Here is a 21,110-nt window from a genome sequence, read left to right as displayed (position 1 = left end):
ACAAAATCCCCTGTCTTTCTCCAGTATCTTTCGGTGAATACGAAGTTTATACTGAACCTCTATCTGGTTATGTCAAATATTTTCTTGTTTGTATTCTATTTATCTGTATATTCATGCAAATGACTTAAAAGGAAAAAAATAAAAACACGCAAAAATCTTCTGCATTTTGTATTTCACAGCAGAAAGGAGTTCTGTAAAGATCAAGACCTGCATAATTTTAAAATGACACCATCCTGTCAACAACTACATTTAAGAGTTTCTTGGTGAGACGTAACCTTAAGTTATCTATGAAAAGTTGAGGGAAAAAGGTTTAGCAGTCTAAGATGAGATAAGACAGAACGGAATTAGTTTAAGTAATAAATGTTTAATCAAAGAATTTTACATATTATTAACAGCATTCATTTGGCCAAACATCTACATGGTTGTAGTATCCTACTTGTATATAAAGTGGGAATGTATCAAGTATAGACTATGAAAGTGCAAATAACAATTCAAGGTTAGAGTAATTTTTTACATTATAAAATTAACAGGTTTACAAAATAGTCTTGCCAAACTTTATTTTTGAATTGTAAAGTCAATGACTATGGTGTTAAAATAAGTACCAAGAAAATACAAATTTAATAGGCTAAATTCATGCTCATAAGAGTAACACAGAAACAATGGATATACTGCACAACCTAACCAAATTACAAAAACCAGAACCCACAAACTTCACTATCTTCACAGAGAGCACTCTTACATATCTTACTGTAGCTTTGCAAGACATCTCAATGCAATACACACAATCTTTGTGAGAATCTTTCTACCCAGAGATCACAATTCAAGGAAGCTATGTGAGTTAAACAACTTTCAGACCAATTCATGTTGATAGTTCATGAAGAACTGTTTTAGTTGAAGGACCTTATACCATAGAACGATTTAAAGTAGGTATTTTTCGAAGATGTCCAAGGGTTCATGATTATGCCAGGAACAGGGCAGCTAGAAGAAAAGCTGGAAAATGATTTGAGACTATTCTATTTCTTTCTCTCTAACAATGCTTGCAAAATGAACTAGGTTTTTATGGGGTAAGGGTAAAATATTCTTATTTCATTTTTTACTAATATGAACCTTGTGACTGCAAGGTTCAAAAGCAGGATTTGCATGAATTCAATACACTCACTTGAACTCACAGTTATCAATACATAAACTTTGCTATCATGACACTTGCCTATACACACTCAGTAGTAATAAACTTTATATCATATCAACAAATCTCTGGTAACAGTTAATCAGAACTTAAAATGGAGTGTATGTAATTTGCTCGTGTTACGAGAAGTTTTGATTATATGTAATTAAAACAGCCATTTCGACAACTTAATCTAGTTGTAATTACATACTGTACCATTGTATCTCACTAACTGTAGATCGATGCTTTTAAGCAAATCTAAAACCAGTATTTTTTTTCCACGGTACAACAACTAGGAAGAGGGGTTTTACGGTGTGTTTTTTGTTTTTAACACTAAACAGTAATCACACAGCAAATGAATATTGTGCAATTGAACAAATACCTAGCAGTGTTTTGTTTATGCAAAAACACTGATTGAACATTTAGTTATTTACTGTAAAGGCAAGGCCATGGGTGGTTGTATGGAGGTCTTTGCAATTAATAGCATAGTTACTCCAGAACAGACACTGAATTTGAATTACTTGTTTAACTGTGGCAACTATCCAGTTGGGTTAGGCAAAGGCACCGTAACATGTTGAGCAGAATCTGTTATCTGAACTTTAATTGTGGGACTGGCTAATATATGAAAATTCTGTATTCCTATATTTTTATAAAACGTTATCATTAAAAGTAATTGCACTATTAGTGCATAGAATGCTTTGTAGAATTATGAAAACAAAGAACTATGATTGCACTTCCATTAAAGTGTCTCTTAAAATACAGCATAGCTGTTGCTAACTGACTGTATTTTAATATTTAAAATAACTGTTTAACAGCAGCATTAGGTTTTATTAACTTAAGATACAGGCTACATTTAATTAAATGCAGTCACCATGGCAACACATGCCAGTTAAATTTAGAGAAGCAATGCTACCCAGTGGTTTCTTTCACTGCTAGGAATTGTGGGATTAGTTTGATAGAGTAACACTGCAGTGTTTTGTTAGGCTACCGCCAGCTCACTATTCACAGTTTGGCACGTTTGGACTGTAAATAGACATGAAAAAATCTTTGATTTTAATGTGAAAGAATATCCCCTAAAACTTGTTCCTGGAGCAGTACTAAAGAGAAGCATTAAATACCTCAGTTCACACTGCTAACAAAAAAATGAAAAATGAGTAAGGAAAAGTTATGGAAAACAAAACAAGCAAGCAAGCAAACAAACAAACAAGAATTGCTAAATGTTATTTTGGTGAAAGAATGAATTCTAAAAAAATGGAATAAACTATTTCTTAGGAAAACCAACCAAAATAATCAGTGTAAGCCTTTAATCTGTACTTTCAAGTTAAGGATCATCAACCTAAGGCTAAACAGATGCTGCATTGTATTAGGAATGTGGAATACAACCTACTTATTCCTTTTTCTTGAGAGCAAAAAGGCAAGTACTACCTAATTAAATGCAAAGGATATTCCTTGAAAGGTTCACATAATTACAAAGAACTACAATTCAAGAGAACCCCTAAATATCCGTCGTTACGTCAGTGGTTACAACTGAGCTGTAATTATGTGGATCAAAGCCTCCATAATGCTTACTCCACATACTGTACCATCTGTCTCCGCCATTCGGTTACTCCAGATTTCGGTTTTGTTCATACCAGATGCACATGTTCAATCCACTCACTTGAGGTTTGAGGAGTCTGACTTGAAGTGTCTCCTGAACCATCCAGGGTGCTTGCTCCTTCCCTGGCATTATCACCACTCGGTGAAACCGTTTCACCTGGAATAACATTTTCTTCAGAAGTGCTTTCTTCTGTTTGGGTTCCTCTGCCTTCGTTTTTGAGTGCATCCTCAAATAGTGCATGCTCTTCCTGAGGCTCCAACCCTAGGTCTATAACATTTGGCTGTCCTCCTGACCTATCTTCAGTACTAGGTTGCTGTGAGTCCTCATCCACTTCTGTACTTGTTGAGGGGATCAGAGCAATACTCTGCGGGTTCATGTCATGAAACCAGGCCATAATATTTCCAAGAAGATTTTCACTGGTATTGGGATCTTGGCTGCTGGAATCAGCATCGCTAGATGTCGAGTATAATCCACTTCTTGTATCGCTGCAGGGGTGTGAATGAAGACGATCAGCTGAAAAGGGATCACTGCCTGCGCCTAGTCTCATCAGGCTGTCACCAAGTTCTAACAGCTCAGAGCTGCTCAGCGCAGCTCTTGGGTTATCTATACTTATGGGAGCGGAGTCCAGTCTTGTAGGCAAAGAGGTACCTATTGCTCCTAAAGATGCCTCGTTATTTAGAAAGTCTCTGGTTTCTTCATCTATGGCCAAGCCTGATTCTTGTAATGATAACTGAATAGCTAGCAGGATGTTTGGGTCGTCCTCATCCAAAGAACTCAGAGCCTGTGGAAATACGTAAGGTTGCTTTCAGAATAAAACTTTCATCTTGTAACATGTTTTGGATTAAAAGTAATTTGGCCTCAAATCTTAAATTCACAATTGATTGACACATGTAATTTATCAGAATCATTTTTTTACTGATACAGTTGCCAGAAATTTAAAAGCTGATGATTGTTTAGCAATTCTTACTGGTGTGAATATGTAATTTGTTGCCCTGGACTCTCCCTCTCTTGTTGAAGAATTAAGAAATTTTGCAGAGACAACATGACACAGAAAAGCAGAGAAGAGGAAGGCAAGTAAAACAGAGAGAATGGAGAAGAGGTTAGTGGAGATACCTGAAGAGAATCCTGGTTTTCAGAGCGACTGACAGGGGTATAGTCATGAAGCGAAGAGCTGTGCAGAATACCCATAGAAGCTGAACTCACCATGGAAGTGCCATGTCTTCTGCTACTGCCACCTTCCTGAGTGTCTGTTTGGGCAATTGAAATAAATACATTTGAGGAGCAAGTCAGAAAGCCTTCTCCACTATCATTTACCGACAGAACCTCTTGCCTTACGTTAACATACGTTAACAGTATGCACTGTTGGTCACTAAAATATCCAAGCGTTTAGTCAAATTCTAGTCCTCAAACTAACAAGATGGTTTTCCATTTTACTTGCAATAGGGAAGGATCAAAGTTCACCAATATTCTTTTTACTGTTTCTAAAATAAAGCACGTATTTGTTTACTTCTCCTCTGTAAAAGACTTACTTTGTTTTTAAAGGACAAGCCACTGGGCTTAAGTTCATGAGACATGGAGGAGAGAATTTTTGCTGCTGGAAATTTTTGCTGCTTTTCCACACAACTGGAAGCTCTGAAGAAGCAGAGTCAGATTATGATTTGGATTTGAGCTATTTTGGTACCTTTGCAGAAGCTCCTGGCAGCTCGGAGAGACCCAGAGAGCCAAGTTACAGTGACCTGAGTGCACAACTAGCCATGGCACCGCTTGGAAGAGCAGCATGCTGGAAGTCATAGCCTGTGCCAACTTGTCTCCAGGCTGTCTTGGCCAGTACAGCAGCTTGTGAGCAGGGTTTTGTGATCCAGCCTTATGGCTACCTTCCAGCAGTCCTGTAGCAGGGGAAATCTCATCTAGGCTCACAGCAGCAACTGGTCCTTTTAATTTGCATCGAAGGGCCGGTATATAGCTAAGACTGGCATATGAAATACGTATTTTTCAAAGTTTCTTCAGAAAAACAAGCCTGCTGTAAATAGGTAAGGAATTGCTAGTGGGAAGATCAATGTATTTCCCTTTAAAAAGAGGAGCAGCCACAATGAAGTCAGCAACGCTTCTAAAATCACATAAAACAGTGCGACAATGAGTCTTAATGTTGTATTCTGGCAAGTATAACAATATATTTGAAACTTGTTTAAAATGCATCCATAGGAGAACACTGTGGTTGCTACTAAAAATTTCTGAAGTAGCAAGAGAATGAACAGCCCCAGGCAGGACCATACCTAAGGTACTCTCACTGGGGTCATCAGGATCTGGAGTATTACTTAGCAGACTGTGCATGTCTCCACGTCGACGCTGCCTGTGCCTCCTCCGATACTGAAATTCAGCATATTCCTGCATAAACCAAAGGTTACAAAATACAGGGCAGCATGCAGTAATATTTTTCTGATGTGACGAGCACCACATTTTTATAAAAAATGTGTGATTTTATAGTTTTATTATAAAATCACCTGTTTTCAGAAAAATAAATTGCAAGTTATATCATGCAATGCTTAAAACAAAAACAAAAAAAACAACAAACAACCACCAGGTAATCCTAAATCTATAAAATAACGAATTAGCAACTAAAAATACTTGAGGTTCCACCAATATTTTAATACTTGCAATCTCCCTTTTTAAATAATTCCAAGTACCCTTCTTTTTGTTTAAAAACTTTGATGCCAAACGTTACACACACACACACACACACACTTTTTTGTAAAATTGTACCTACTGATTTTAGAACATAAAAACAATTAATGTGAGTTAGACCAGTAGGTCATGTCAGGGTCCTGTTGCTAGCAATGGCCAGTAGAATATAACTTTGGAAAAATACCAAAACCCAGCAGACATATACGGGTACTTGTTACACTTTTCCCAGGCTCCAGGACACTATAGCTCAGGAACTTCTTAGGCCATAGCTGACACTCTTCTACTGAGCAGTCTTTGACGGATTTTTATTCCATGAATTACAAATCTCCTATCTTTGCCTAACCTGAGCCGTTAATAAGTCACACCATACAGATTTGAACTGCCACAGACTGTATTTTCTCACGGTGTATGTATTTACCAAAGACAGTTTATATAACATTTACGGGAAAGACTAAGATCCCAACGGTTAATTATCTTTATTCCTGGAAATAAATGTTTCTATGTCCATATCTTCGCTAACATTAAGAGACTAATTTTATGCTTGAAGGCAAATTTCCAGATACGTTTTTTGGCTAGTACCTGACTGTGTAGGTAAGGTCTTTCACTAATCTCAGTAATTGATTTACCCAAGGGAAAAAAAAAATATACACACAGGTACTTCCCCTCAGAGAAGAATACTGCTAATTTCTTCCCTAAAACCCAGCTTGGCAAATCTTGAATCCAAAGGCTTCCTTTGGCCAAATGACTTGAGAACAATAGCATTACCATTAATGTTCCTTTCTTACATTAAGTCTACATCCCAGAATATCTCAATGTCTAAAATATCTAAAATTTAAATCAAGAAATGTCATTGCTCTTACACAATGACCTTATTAATTTTAATGATATTGTGATGGTATGTTGTCTTTCCATGAAGTGTTTCAGATCAAATTCTTATTCATAATGACACATACAAGCCAAAAAGATTTGTCACAAAATGATCAGTGTGGGAAGATTTTTGTCTATGTAAGAAGAAGATCCATGAAAATTGTAAGATCACAAAAATAACTGTACTGGATCAGATGAAAGGCCCATTTAGCCCAATATCCTGTCTTCAACAGTGGTTAGTAGTAGGTGCTTGTTAGCCTATGGGACTTCCTAAATGGAAGGCAGACGTTGTTTCCCAAACAACGGAAAATGAAATCTTGATATGAAGCAATGTAAGTGAATTATTTAAAAATATATATAATTGTATCACTATGAATCAGATAAGGAATAATGAGAAGAGGTCACTGAACATTAAGATTTTTTAGTCATACCAGATCTTATCTTTCATCCGTTCGCGATAGTCATGGATTGTACCAACAGCCCCTTAACTATACTTTTGGTTGCTTTTTAACGCGTTATATAGAGATCTTGATACCACTGCTAACATTTTGTTTCCAATTACTTGTAACAATTTTGTACATGTGATCAAAGGAACTTTTATTTTGTTGTGTTGGAACTTCATGGTTTCACACAATGGCGTACAACACCCCACAATCTTTGCTAAAACCAGTAAGGTTATATTTTCTGTGATAACATGGTATGCACAGATGTTCTACTACTTGCCAGTAAAAGTACAGCTCTACATCAAAAATTTTGTATTGAAAACCACTAAAATAAACAAAGATGACCATTATTAATTCTACAAAATTCATTTAGCATAGGTGGTTGCAAGTATCTTTGATAGCTACGTAGCAAAGAAGCCAACTTGCATAATACAGTGCCACATTTAGGCAAATCATAAAAACTTGTAAGCAATCATCTAAGCATGACTGCCATGGCACCTGCTGCTAAACAGATTATCAACATACTGCTGATCAGCTTCTTCTCATAACCAGTTCCACTGATGATAATGGAATTATTTCAAAAGAAAGGAATAAAGGAACTAGGCAGGAGAAGCAAGTTGATCTTTTGTAGAGAAACAAGCTATTTTCTCACCAGCATGATGCTCGCCAACAATAGCAAAGGAAATATATAGAAAAAGTACGTGGAGTTTTCCAGGATGCTTTAAAATCACTAGCTGAAAAGAAAACAGCAGCAAGGAAATGTTGAGATGAAGCTTCTTTCCTAACTGAATGCTTTAATCTTTAATCTGATGTTCTCAAAATATTAAATAAAAATTAAGATGATGAAGAAAAGCTTTATAGGAAGCTTCTCACATTTTAGTGCAGAGTCTTGAACATTATATACTCTTTCGCATATATAGATGGTGAAATATTCATTTAAAATTTTTTAGTTTTCATTCTTGTTTTAAATACCAGAAGTTTACCTAATTTGACTATTTCCATCCTACTTTAATACATAAAAGTAAAAAGAAACATTTCAAATGGTTAAAATATTTGGGTGTATACCTGTATGTTTTTTGTAGGATTGTTACGGAAGGATGGAAATTTCTTAGACTTTCTCAAATTCTGCTGAAATAATGTTGCATTGAAATGTAACCTACACAATTTCATATATTTATTAAGGTTTTCCAGCACATAGAAACCAGTTTATATATAATTCTAAAGCTGGTTATGTACTTGAAAAATGAAGATGCCATCTTAAATAACTATATCCATGTTAATGTTACTGCACAGTTAGCTATGCATATATTTCCTTCTATTGTGAAATAAATAATAAGGTAAGCTTAAACCAATTTGAAAAGCTTTAAATCAAAATAAGGAAGCTCTTCATGCAGACCACAGTCATACCTGTGTTTCTAGAAAATGCAGAAGTAACTTAAAGATTTAAAAAGAAATAGTTTACCTCAGGGGATGCAAATCCTAAATACTCCCAATCCCACGTTCCACCAGCAAAACTATAAAATTAAGAGATATACCATAAAATTCAGAGTTGGAACAAAGTAAGAACAGTATACATAGCTTCAAAACCTAACAACATATAAAACTGAGTGCAACTGTAACTCTCTTAAGTTAACAAGTCTTCTGCTCTAATTCTTACCTTTAAACTCATTTAGGAAGCTACAAAATTACAATAGAAGTGTTGACTACTCCAGAACTGCTTGATATTTCTATCAAATATTTATAGAATTTTGGAGCATTTCAGGTATTTAGTGACAATTTGGGAGGAAAAAAAAAGTGAAATGGAAGCCATGACATTTAATCATTAATGTATCACAAATGGGGAAGCAATTCAGGCTGCGAAGTACAGAGCAGTAATTCTCAAACACATTTTTCACAAAGGTGAAAAAGGTGAAAAGGTGAAAAGCTGAAGTCAAAATACTGAGGGTGAAAATACATTTTCAAACTGTGTACTGTCCTCAGGGTATCCTGAGTAACTGCTGCTATGGGAGAGGTGGGTGGGGAGGATAATCCTTACAAGTAATTATGCCATGTAAATTCTTTGTCATGAAGTAGTAATCGAGTTTTCAAATTGATGCATATGTTAATGTATTTTTTTAAAAAAATAAAACTTAGGTTTATGTTTTTAATTTGACACCATGAAAGACAGAAGCGCATGGTTTAAAAAATAATTCCCACAAAACAGTAGTGAAACAATACTACCCAATTTGGTCAATAACCTCTTTAAGGTTTTATGTTTTTTTGTTGTTGTTCTTGCTTTTTTGGTCTTTGTTTTCTTTTCATTTTGTGTTTTACTTAAATATTGATTTCAAATCACACTACTTATTTGCTAACCAGCTAACCATGCTGACTTACACCATGAACTTGGTTCTTCTGTAAGTGCTAATGAAGAAGTGAAAAAAGAAAACAAACAAACAACAATCCTCACCACCCCAGTGCTCAAAGACATTTCTTGCACTTGGCCTTTGACACAATTTTAAAAGCCAGGAGAGGTTTCTCATTTGCAATTTCATCAACAAAGGGAAGGTGACTAACAGCACGTGAGCATTAGGGTTTGTAAAAAAGCTGTAATTCCGTAAGGATCAAATGACCAAGAAAATGTAACTATCTGGTGATTTATGACCACCAAGTTTATCAGCTCCACTTTACCTTGCTGTCAAAGAATGACAAGGGATTGACCCACTCTGACAGCTACCAAATTAACTTTTTTTAGTTGCAAAGTATTTTGTTTGGATTACCTGCGCCTGGGTGCTTCTGGTGAGTCTGCAGGAGCAACACCACGGGCTACAGAGGCCAAGAATTCTTGCCGCTTCTGCTGCACAAGACAAGCTGCACGGATGATTTTATGGCGAGGAGTCCGAAGGTAAGGCCTGTTCACTTTCTGTGCAAGGTCTTCAGTGACCATTTCTAGGTCTGTCTGCAGTAGTTAATAAATACAGAATAGAATACTTTTACAGTGAAACGAAAATCTGGCAGAACTCTACACCATAAATACTGAATGGAATGATTTCCATTTTCCTGAAAATACCATCCAGATAGAAAGTCCATCAGTTCTCTGAAACATTAACTCTCAAATAATTGTTAAAACTGAAGAAATGATAGAGATCCCCCTTAGCAAGATCACCTCTAATTGTTTGTTTTCTGCCTATCCATCTCTTCTTTCTTTGATGCGGTTAACAGAGACAGGAATCAATTTTTTATTTGGTGTTCATTACGTTGTCTGGAACAACGACCTTGATTCATCAGTAAAGACTTTGTGGTGGATGATGACTAAGCCAGACCAAACTTGTCAGTGCATGCTTGGAAGCCTGCTCTATCAGGCCTGAAACTATCAGTTGCCCCAACTTTTCCATTGTGATTCGGGCCCTGGCTCGAATACTACTCCGTATCATAGAATCATTAAGGTTGGAAAAGATTTCCAAGATCATCTGGTCCAACAAACCATGTCTCTAAGCACCAGGTCCAACCTTTCCTTAAACACCCCTAGGGACGGCGATGCCTCCACCTCCCTGGACAACCTGTCCCAATGCCTTACTGCTCTTTCTAAGAAGAAATGTCTCCTCATTCGCAACCTGAACCTCCCTTGGCACAACTTGAGACTGTTCCCTCTAGTCCTATCACTAGTTATCTATCTGTGAGAAGAGGATGATCCCCAGCTCCCCACAGCTTCCTTTCAGGTAGCTGTAGAAAGCAATGAGGTCTCCCCTGCGCCTCCTCTTCTCCAGACCAAACAACCCCAGTTCCCTCAGCCACTCCTAAGACCACTGTGGGCAGATACTTGAGCTTGTTACTCACTGGAGTTTGAGCATGTAACCCAGTTACTCCATGTGTAACAAGCCATTTGGGGTCTCCACCCCAAAATATCTGCCCTTCTAGCCTATCCCTTTATTGACCTGAATGTTCTCCTCCAGCTTGCAGTACGGCTTCCCTGCACACATTCGTGCACTGAACATCTATTGGGGCCCTAAAGGAAAGAAAAGTAGGCAGCAGCCCCTGCAGCTGAAGCACCCCCACCCTCACCCCTCGGTTCTCCCACAGCTTTGCCTCTCACCCCCTCATCTGACACATTAGTAGGGAAAAACAGGAAACAGGAGCTACAGAAGAAGAAGGCAAGTTGATGGAAGATCCTTCCTACCCCAGAATAACATCTGCCCTGATCCAGGCCTCCTCTGATGTAACTGTCTACTTGCTGCTTTCTGGGGAGGGCTTCTTCTGGATTTGGGCTATGAAGCTTGCTCAAAGTGAGAATTCAGCTAAAATGTTATTTCAAAAGGAGGTTAACAGAAATGATTTTCCTTTTTTTCCCCTTCCACCTGTCCTTGCCCTTTTTATTCTGCAGCCATGTGTTGTTTTTCATTCATCCTAAAATTGAACTAAAAGCTACTGTGTCATAGAGTATTAATTTTCCCTCTGCATTAATTTTCCAGACTTGTTTACAAATACTAAGTAAGTATATCAGTTTTACACTACAAAAATGGAAACAAGACACTGATAACTAACACTACCAATAAAAGAACAGAAAAGCAAACGATATGCATGGATTACCTGCATAAGTTCAAATATTTCTTTCTTTGTGCTTTTAGGCTCCAAAAAGAATCCATATGGATAAGAACACTTGAGAATGCGGCGAGTTTTTAGAAGCTCCTGTACTGCATCTTCGATGAATGTGGTATCAGGACAGCCTCCCTCAGCTGTAAGACGATACAACATTGTGAAAATATTTTCCTGCTGATGTCAGCATTTATTTTAGTATAAGAGATTTCCACCAAAAATGTGCACATCAGCTAAATATTTTGCAAATAAACAGCAGCAGGTTCACCACAAGTATACCATGTTCTTACTACAAGAACTCAGCACAGAATATTAACTTCTCTCTTACTAATGCTGCTTTCCCTCTGTCTTTGAAAGATATATGATTTACTGTACATTTAGCTTTCATCCACTGCTTAGGAATTGTACTACTGGAGGGATCACATCACACAGCAGACTGATGTGAGCTCTATTCAAGAGGCTTAGCTGTAATACATTTGATTTGATTTCAGATCAAATTCGCAGTTCACAGCAATAACTGACAAATTCTACTTACTTCCGCTGAGAGCTCTACTCAACTGCTCCATCTTTTCTTTGGCTGTTTTTAGAAGGCGCTGTTCTAACTAGAACAAGAAAACAAATAAAATAAAATAAGCTCATTATTTTGGGATGAATAAAATGGAAAAAAGAATGAGTAAAAATGATTTGAGCCATACCTGGTAGCTAAGTTCATGGTTCTTAAACCTTGTGTAATAGTGCATAAACCTATCCAGTTCTTGAAATCTTCTATGCTTCTTTTCGGCCTGGAAAATAATGGGAAAGGAAAACAAATCAAGACAAGTCTTATGGCTTAATTTAATAATCATCATTAGATATAATTACATAACTGTTTATACTTCCTCTACACGTAAAGCATTATATACAATGCTGACAAGTGATATGTATGAGAAGAGAGAAATGTAATTTTTGGAATTCCCAAGCCTGCAAATACTGTAACTGACAGTCAATGCACTGTGTGTGTGCATACTATTTTTAAGCAGACTTTCCAAATGCCAAGATTCAAACGTGTCTTCTGTAATGCACGGTAGCTAATTACAGTACCAGCACACCCATTTCACAAAAGGAAACCATGGCACAGAGAAGTATATTGACTTGTCTAAAGTCAACCAGTGGTTGTTACCAAAGTCAAAAGAAGAACCAAATCTTATGCTTCTATCCACAAATAAGCAGTGTTTTCTTTCTGTCTTTTTGTTATATTTAAAATTATATTTTCCCAGTTAAAATTCTGGTTGGAAAGAATTTTGATTGAATTTACCCTAAACAGAAAGCTGCAGCCTTTGCGCTATTTTTTTAAACAAACACATTTATTTGTTACCTCTACTGTCATCTCCTTGGACTGTTCCTCGACATGTTGAATAACTTCATAGCGAGTACATCTGTAATAGCCTCCAGTAGAAGAGCTGTGCTTCTTCCATTCTTCTAAGCATATCCAGCAAAAGTCATATTTGCACTTCAGAAAAACATGGGGAAAAAAGAAAGAAGCTGAGACTTTGTAGGTCTGCAGTTATGCGTCATTATTCTCTCCCATGAAAAAATGAATTAACATTATTCAGAGTGTACTTATTGTTTAAATAGAATTTCTGAGGAGCCTCCTTCTTATTTTATGTACTACAAAAGATCTTGGTTATAAAACTGTGGAAGTCGTAACTTTTATTCCTTGAATCCCAAGATTATGTTGGACCTACAAGTTAAGTTTTAAGTGGATGAAATAAAGCAAGCGATAAATAGAGATGATTAGGCCTGTGTTTTGTTGTTGTTGTTTGTTTTTAAAAGTCCCATTTTTAAAATGACACAGGAACAGTTGATGAGAAAGGGTGAATTTTAACAAATTTCCTGTCTCTAAGAGAGATGTGAAATTATCAGTAAGTTTAATTTCTAAATCATTAAAATGAAACAAATGATTTATACATGAATATGACTTTAACTGTAAAACGCTCAAAAAACCCTAATTACTTCGGTTACCAAAATGCAGTTCTTCAACTGATCTTATCTGCATTTTCTTCAGTTGTTGGTTAATGAAAAATGTTCATGATTTTGCCTTTTCTTCCAAATTGGAAAGCAGTTTTTTTTAGAATCCTGAATATTCTCCATACAGAGAAGAACAGTTTTTCACTCAATCCTAGTCTGCCTGTACAGTGATAAATATCAACAGTTCAAGAGGGATGCTTTTGAAATTTACTATTCTCATCTGCAGTCCTGCTGGTATCTTTATAGTGCAGTGAATGTGAAAGAAGTGTTATGATTTAGTATCTGCTGTAAGGTAGAAAGGGCACTTAAAACCTTAGAAGTGCATAACTAACTTTATTTAAGAAATTACAAAAAACATAAGCCTAAAGAAAACAGAAAGCTTAGGTGAAAAAAGACTTTACCAATATTTTTTTTTCACTTGTTTTCTGATAGAAATTCAAAATACGTGATTACTGGTATTTTAATCATGTGCTGTTCATGATGTAAAATATTAATAGCAACTACTAAAGCAAGAGAGAAAAAAAACACAACACAGAACACAAACTTTGAAGAGTGATTACTTCAAGTTAAGCCTTTTCTGCGTTTACTGAGTAGAAGGTTTTCAAAACAGGTAACACAAAGAGATCTGCCTTATCCAGGCTGCTCTGCATTAAAGAAGGTCAAACTGTATTATTTTCAACTCAGCACTGAATTCTCAGCTAGTTTATTTCAAAATAATTGGAAGCTGTTTATGGATGGATGTGCAAAAGATTTTATGTCTTGTTAACCCTGTTCATTCTATGTTTTACAAATGAGCAAAGAAAAATCCCGAAAAATGGAAGCAAAAATGTACATTAATTAATAAATAAGAAGCCATTAACATTATTATTGGAATTCAGTAAATTAAGCCACATTTTCCCCTTCCAACTCAGATATCCTATGATTCTGTGAAATACTCCATACCTTATGCGTTCATAAGGAGTCGTTCAATTAATTATATTACATGATGAAATTAAATCCAATTCCTGCATTGTACTTTTGCTAATTTTGCCTCACCAGTGATGTTGATTTTCTTCTAAAAAGCAATGCAAACTACAGTATTTCTTCTTGCTATTGTGCTGTACCTTTTCTTTAAGATTTTTTTGAAGATGTTTGCTTATACAAAGTGGTAAGATGAGTGCTGAGAATGAAGCTTGCAAATAGTTGTATATAAAAGTCTTAACTGTGTATCACGGCATTATCTGCCTATCATTCAGAAACATTCATAAGAAGAAAAAAATTGTAGCAAAATTTTTAAAAAACAGCATGAAGCAAGTTGTTCCACAACAGACAGAACTATTAAAGCTTCATTTCCTACTCATTTATATGTGTATATGCTCCTACTGCAATAATGCCACCTCTCTCAAATTATCTCCCTCCATGACCACTCCACCATATGTATCCTCTAATCTCTCACCACATCAACGAAAGCCTCCTCAATAACCTGAGGTTCACTCTCATTAAACATTCAAAAACGCGTCCGTCTGTTCTGACTCATCTCCCAAAACCCTGAGCTCTGTTTTATTCGCCTTTATGATCAGCTAACCATGCGGCAGCACTGGCTAGGCTTAACAACTGACACGTGCTGCCTGGCCACCGTCTGAGCCAAGCAGAAGAGGTAATTGCTGAGCAGGTAACTGCTGAGTAGGTATTTCAGCCTCTCTCTTGGGGGCAGTACAAATTAAGTCTCTGCACCACAGAGCTACCAAGTTTCATGAAATTTGCAGTGATTTAGCATCTGCAGCTCCCCCTCCTCTGTCTGGTTCAAAGTACCCAGAAGGTTAAAAACTACTAGAGTTAGGGGAGTGAGAGACAGCAGGACTGCATGAGCCTTGTTACCTTAGAAACCAGGCTCATAAAACAGTACGGTGCCCGCTTAAATACAGAAATGGATTCTGTGATGAAACAGTACTGTCTCTACACCAAGGTACATGCTAGCTGGTAAGAGGCAGTCGCAGCTCTCTACTCATCACGTAGTAAGTAGGCTTGAGCAGAACTTACTGCAGGAAAGGCAGAGGCTTTGTAACAGGTCCTTCCTTCAGTGGAGGAAGAGACAAGCGAGGTGTGCGCAACATCTTGCATCTGAGCCCTGCAGTGATCCCGAGGATCCCCTTCCTTTACTTCCTCACCAGGCTGACGGGAGGCTGCTTCTGTTTGCAGAGATTTCTCCACCACAAAGGGAAGCTGACTGATTTAAGGACACTTTAAGCTGTTTGTAAGGAATGACATCAAAGGGGAATAGAATTGTGGTTGTCAGCCAGTGCCTCAGGATGGTACTAAATTAAATTATCTATATTCACCAGTGCTTAGTGGTCGAAGTCCTCTCAAGCCTTAAGCCATGCTTTCATTCTATTGAGAGGAGCTCAGTGACAACAACTGCTGTCAAATAACTGAAGAGGCTTTGCCACATCCTGAACATTTTGTTACACTGGCTGAACATGAGCCTGCAATGTGCCCAGGTGGCAAAGAAGGCCAACAGCAGCCTGGCCTCTGTGAGGAACAGCATGGCCAGCAGGACTAGGGAAGGGATTTTCGCTCAGTACCCAGCGCTGATGAGACCACACCTCGAGTACTGTGTTCAGTTCTGGGCCCCTCACTACAAAAATGACATTGAGTTGCTAAAGCCAGAGCAACAAAGCTGGTGAAGGGACTAGAAAACCAGACATATGAGGAGCAGTGGAAGGAAATGGGGCTGTTCAGTCTGAAGAAAAGGAGGCTGAGGGGAGACCTCATCGCTCTGTACAACTGCCTGAAAGGAGGTTGCAGCAAGGAGGGTCTCAGTCTCTTTTTCAGTTGAAAAGCGACAGGACATGAGGAAATGGCCTCAAGTTGCTCCAGGAGAGTTTAGCTTGGATACTAGGATGAATTTGTTAACAGAAAGAGTGGTTAGGCATTGGAATGGGCTGCCCAGTGTGGTGGTGGAGTCCTCATCCCTGGAGGTATCTAAGAGACGTGTGGATGTGGCACTTAGGGACATGGTTTAGTAATGGACGTGGGAGTGTTAGGGGATGATTGGACTTGTTGATTTTAAGGGTCTTTTTCAACCTAAATGTTTCCATGATTCTACATCTCATATATGAATTGTTTAAATCTTGACACCAATACAATCCTTCTGCAAATAACTATTTCAAGCACTCTTATCTCTGTTTACAGTCTGGAAGATTTCAAATTGAGCTGAACAACATACCTTATTACACTTTTTAGTGCTATGGAATTTATGACCTCTTTTAAAAATTATTTAAGAAGAAAAAAAAGAACAGCAAACTTGGCATAAACTGAAGTAGAACAGAATCTGTTCTCTGCTGCCGCAGACAAACTACACCAAAAAAAAACCCAAACCCAATCCTCAGCTTGTATCACAGACAGAATACGTGATCATAATATAAAGAAAATAAGACCTGGATAGCAATGGAAAGTAACACATTTCCAGAAAAATGAAGAGAATTACTTTCTAAACCTCTTAGCTTTTTATTGGAAGCTATGTCAAATATGCGCAACTTTCATATTTTCAATGATCATCCTCAAACAGGTATTAGCTATGGTTATATAAGATATTTCTGACATAGAGAAACAGTATGCTAAATATGCTGTTTTTAACTAATTTGATAGAAAAAGTGTTTTCAAATTACACTGTATTCATGGCAAAAATATTTTTTCTATTTCAGTAGCACTGTGCAAACTCATGACTAATTTTTTGGCTGCTGTCACCAATAAGTTTCTTTTGGTATTACTCTTTCCTGTCTTTTCATTCCTACTGATTAATTTGTGTTTACAGTTTTCATTTAAACTTCTCTGTTTTGTTGCTATGTAGAGAAATAATGCAAAAGAAAAATGCATGAAGGCAAAACATTCATTAGACCTTACCATTTCTTAAAATATATCATCTTCTGCCAACTGAAAGTGTTCATTCTCTTCTACATTATTAATGATGATTAAACTATCAATGATTTCTGTTCCCTTAAGTTTCATACTGTACTGCCAGTAATTGTCAGGTGTTTATGAAATCTTGATAATTACAGTCCTCACCTGCCAGCCAAAGAAATTTCACTAAATATGAAACATCTTCTAAATACATGTAACTCACAATTTGCAAATTATGTAATTCTTGCAACAGGTTCCATTAGATCTTAGACATGACATTTCAGAGGTTTTGGACTTCTGTGCTCCTGAAATGTATCTATGACACACACAACCCGAATTATGGTTTCAAAACAAATTATATGAAAGGTCGTTCTTACCTTTGCACATTGCATGTGGTTGCAGCCCTCATTCTTTTGAATTGGAGATTTGCAGTTGGCGCATGGTTTGGAGTTAGTTAGTAACCACAGACAGTTGGCAGCATCTTCATATGCCTCACTAACTCCCACAACTTTATGAGGGTGACAGGAGGATGTGAAGCATGCAAAAACAGACAAGTTGAAATTGTAGTTGTTTAATAACTTGTGAAAATCAGATTAGGAAAGATATGTGTTTACCTTTTTCTTGATAGAGTATTGTAATTCCTCACTATATATATTTCTCACATATATATAAATATACACATCTACTCATTTGTACATAATAATCTTATACATATTATTTATGTATAGTGTAGTATGTGTTATATATAGCATATATAATATATAAATGAGAAAAACATATGAAAAAATGGCATTGTTTGACTAAGCATGGTGTAATCTGCATCTATAACATTTTATACGCATTTCAGAATAATCTATGACATACTGTGGAAAGGCTCAACTGTGGTAACCAAGTTAAGACACTGTTTATTCAAGTTACTGTTACTTTTTGTACGTTTGTTTCTGTTGACTGAGAAAACATCTGTCCTGTGTAAACCCAATCTTTGTTAGCTGTTTCACTAACAGTTATTTAATATTAAGCCATTTCCCACAATTCCCTTGCAATTCACCCTCAACCTTACCATTATCATCACTTGTTGCCTTTAAATAGTTTTAAAGCACACAAACAACTGCATGGAACACAATTCTAACAGAAGTGTAGACTGGGATAAGGATTTTAAATTGTCCAGCACAAATAAAGTTATATTCAGTAAAAAATGAAAAAATAATGAAGGAGGCTGTATGAGGAAGGGAAAAAAATCTATCTGAACCCCATGCAGATTTATGAAGAGAGAATAGGGAGGAATGGCTTAAGTCTGACATCACTGCATCCTCATATGCAGATAAAGCATGAAGCTGCTCCTCATTCAGCAGTTTGCTTTTCTTTCTCTTCTTTATCCTATTTTTCAACCAATGTAAAGCTTTTACTTAATGCAACTAAAAAATCCCTTTAAAAACAGAAGAAACAACAAAATAAGAAGAAGAATAAAAAAGGCATGACTTACGTTCTTCTGGTTTCATTTCAGATATTTTCTGTAGCCAATCCTTCCAGGTTTGGCAGTCACAAGGTTCATGTGCTTCACCAAGACATTCCCTGAAAATTAAGATGTATACACAATAACTATTCATTCAGAGATTTAGAATTAAAGTTGAAATTGGTTCAAGCTAAAAGGCCATGGAAACTTATCAAGGCACACTCAAACTTTAATTAAGTCAGGAAGATAAAAAGTCATCTAATTAACATTATTTTAAAATATTCTTAGACCACTTACTCACAAGCATAGATGACCATCATTAAGATTAATAAAGAATTTAAATGAGACAGGAAAGGGAAAGAGCTTTTTAAAATTACAACCTGAATTAAATCATCAGGTTTGCACTTTAAGTTATGACAAAGTACTACTTTAGAGCCACAAAAAATGGTAGTACAGTTTCTATGATAAAGCTAAATTTCAACTCATAATAAAGAGATTATCCAAAACAAGGTAGTTTGCTATTGCTGAAATTCATTTTATGTAGTATTATTTGTACCTATGCAGTAGTAATAATTAATCTTTAACTAGATTCATGCTTTCAGTCTGGAACAAGATCCAAGCCCTTCAATCAGCTTTAAATGTTTATGGATTTTTGCTCTTTCCATCAGAGTCTCCAAATGAAATGGACAAAGCAGAGAAATGAGTCCCTTGAGCTTCTCTTGAGGTTAGCACTAGCTTGAAGGATGGCAATCACTACCATACAGCAGCAGATAAATGGCTTCCAGATGGTGCTTGGGTGTAGGTAGATGCGTCAACATGGACTCTGGATTTGTAATGACTCCCTATTTTACTGGAGAAGTGGCACATAGCCTCAGACATCTGCCACATCAAACAAAAAAAAAATCAGATGGAGTAAATATCTGATGGGCGCCAGCTGCATCAGAACATATGCAAGTTTTCTGCAGATCAAATGGTGAACTGCTTTTTGCAGTGCGGATTCAGAAGCTAAATTAGTATCTCTCCGATTGCTCTTGTCCACATTTTAAGCAGGAATATCTGAACAAAGAAAGGATTAGGAGCACAGTTTTTAACCTTTTTTCCACTAGATAGTCTGCTATTTAACAAGCTTAAATTCACGACACAAGGAGCTCCATTTTGGAGATGCTTAAGATTCCGTAATTGGGAAAGATCTGTACAAGCATGAATAGCTAGTCTATAATAAGACAACCTTAGCACAGTTCAAAAACTGACACCTTTCACACCTGTGGGACAGTAGTACTCTTAAATCATTGATATCAAAAGAGTCCAGACCTCTCACACAGTATTAGTTCCCAGGAAGTACTGAAATTAGCAAAAAATAACTTTAACAAACTCAGTTTTAAGTCAAAAGCTGATCAGTCAATCTACTACTGTGTGGGAAGGGAGAAGGAAGGGACTTTGATTTTCAAATATGTGAACTTTTAGACAGACTGATTTTTAGTCCTGAAGTCTGAAATATTTTCAGAACATGGAAAGTGGAAAATGAAACACCCTTTAGAGAATTTTAGAGAACATTTGGGAAATAGAACTGACATTTTCAACAATCCTACCATAAGGAATAAGCAAATATTTCAAGAATTGCACTGAGCCCCTTAGAAATCTTGAAAAATCTCAGTATAAATGAGAAATCCACACTTCTTACATTGTAAGACAGGAGCTCCCTAGTCTAACTTAGTTTCTATGAAAATATTTTATGGAATATTTTATCTCCTGAGAAGGTAAGACAGTCTTGTGTCTTTGAGAGACAGGAGTGAGGACTGATGGTGCAAAACTAAGTGTGCAGTGCCTGCTAAGACTATTTTCCAGAAGTGTCTGCTTGCTACAATTCCTTACGTTTCTGATACAGCACGAAGGGGTTCTAATATACAGAATCTCTCTGATAGATACAGATGTAGGATTCGTGCACCATTTTCATTTGCACTACATTTAAGAGCCTCAGTGATTTTTCTGAAAGGGAATGGAATTTTATATTTGTCACAACAGATTAGATTCTGTTGAAGGTGTCAGTGGCAGGTAATGAAAAATGAGTACATTCTAAGGAACTCCATTTTAAGAAGAACATTCCTACTTCTACGTTTTCTTGGCTTTATGAGCAGAAAGGCTATAGATCCCACAAATGGACATACCACACTGATACATCCTCACAGATTGTTCCTTACTACTTTACAGCAAGTGATTTATCTATGGGTTGGTTGGGGTTTTCTAATGTATAGATTCTGAAGAATCTCTTACTAACTGCAGTATAAATTGATACTGTAATGTCTAAGCTGTAGATTATTTGGGAAATCGTGCAGAACTGACAGAAGTACGGAAATGTGGGATGTGTTGATTGAACTTTAAAGATATAAAGCAAGCTCCTTTCAAGCATACAGTGATGATGAAGACCCTCTGAACTGAGAACACACTTTC

At 36.7% G+C, this 21,110-nt stretch overlaps 1 protein-coding gene across 4 annotated transcripts in view; it reads right to left on the bottom strand.

The window, feature by feature from the left end:
• Positions 1-347: 347 nt before the first annotated feature.
• The window catches only part of ANKIB1 (ankyrin repeat and IBR domain containing 1), a 95,401-nt gene continuing 74,638 nt past the window's right edge, over positions 348-21,110 (bottom strand). Inside the window, exons 10-20 of one of the 4 annotated variants that reach the window (XM_040548823.1) lie at positions 18,693-18,781; positions 17,587-17,717; positions 12,678-12,812; positions 12,019-12,105; positions 11,859-11,925; positions 11,318-11,463; positions 9,511-9,689; positions 8,217-8,268; positions 5,036-5,129; positions 3,876-4,009; positions 348-3,543 (exon numbers count right to left, since the gene is read on the bottom strand). In XM_040548823.1, coding sequence (XP_040404757.1) covers positions 2,791-3,543; positions 3,876-4,009; positions 5,036-5,129; positions 8,217-8,268; positions 9,511-9,689; positions 11,318-11,463; positions 11,859-11,925; positions 12,019-12,105; positions 12,678-12,812; positions 17,587-17,717; positions 18,693-18,781 — 1,867 coding nt within the window. In that variant the 3' untranslated portion in view covers positions 348-2,790. Of the gene's footprint in view, positions 3,544-3,875; positions 4,010-5,035; positions 5,148-8,216; positions 8,269-9,510; positions 9,690-11,317; positions 11,464-11,858; positions 11,926-12,018; positions 12,106-12,677; positions 12,813-17,586; positions 17,718-18,692; positions 18,782-21,110 lie in introns of all 4 variants that reach the window. The other 3 variants (XM_040548822.1, XM_040548826.1, XM_040548824.1) reach the window with 3 other exon arrangements.

This window comes from Cygnus olor, chromosome 2, assembly GCF_009769625.2.
Source record: "Cygnus olor isolate bCygOlo1 chromosome 2, bCygOlo1.pri.v2, whole genome shotgun sequence".
In the NCBI taxonomy this organism is placed as follows: Eukaryota; Metazoa; Chordata; class Aves; order Anseriformes; family Anatidae; genus Cygnus; species Cygnus olor.
Note: the sequence above shows the minus strand (reverse complement) of the source record. Positions and strands in the feature narration are given on the sequence as shown.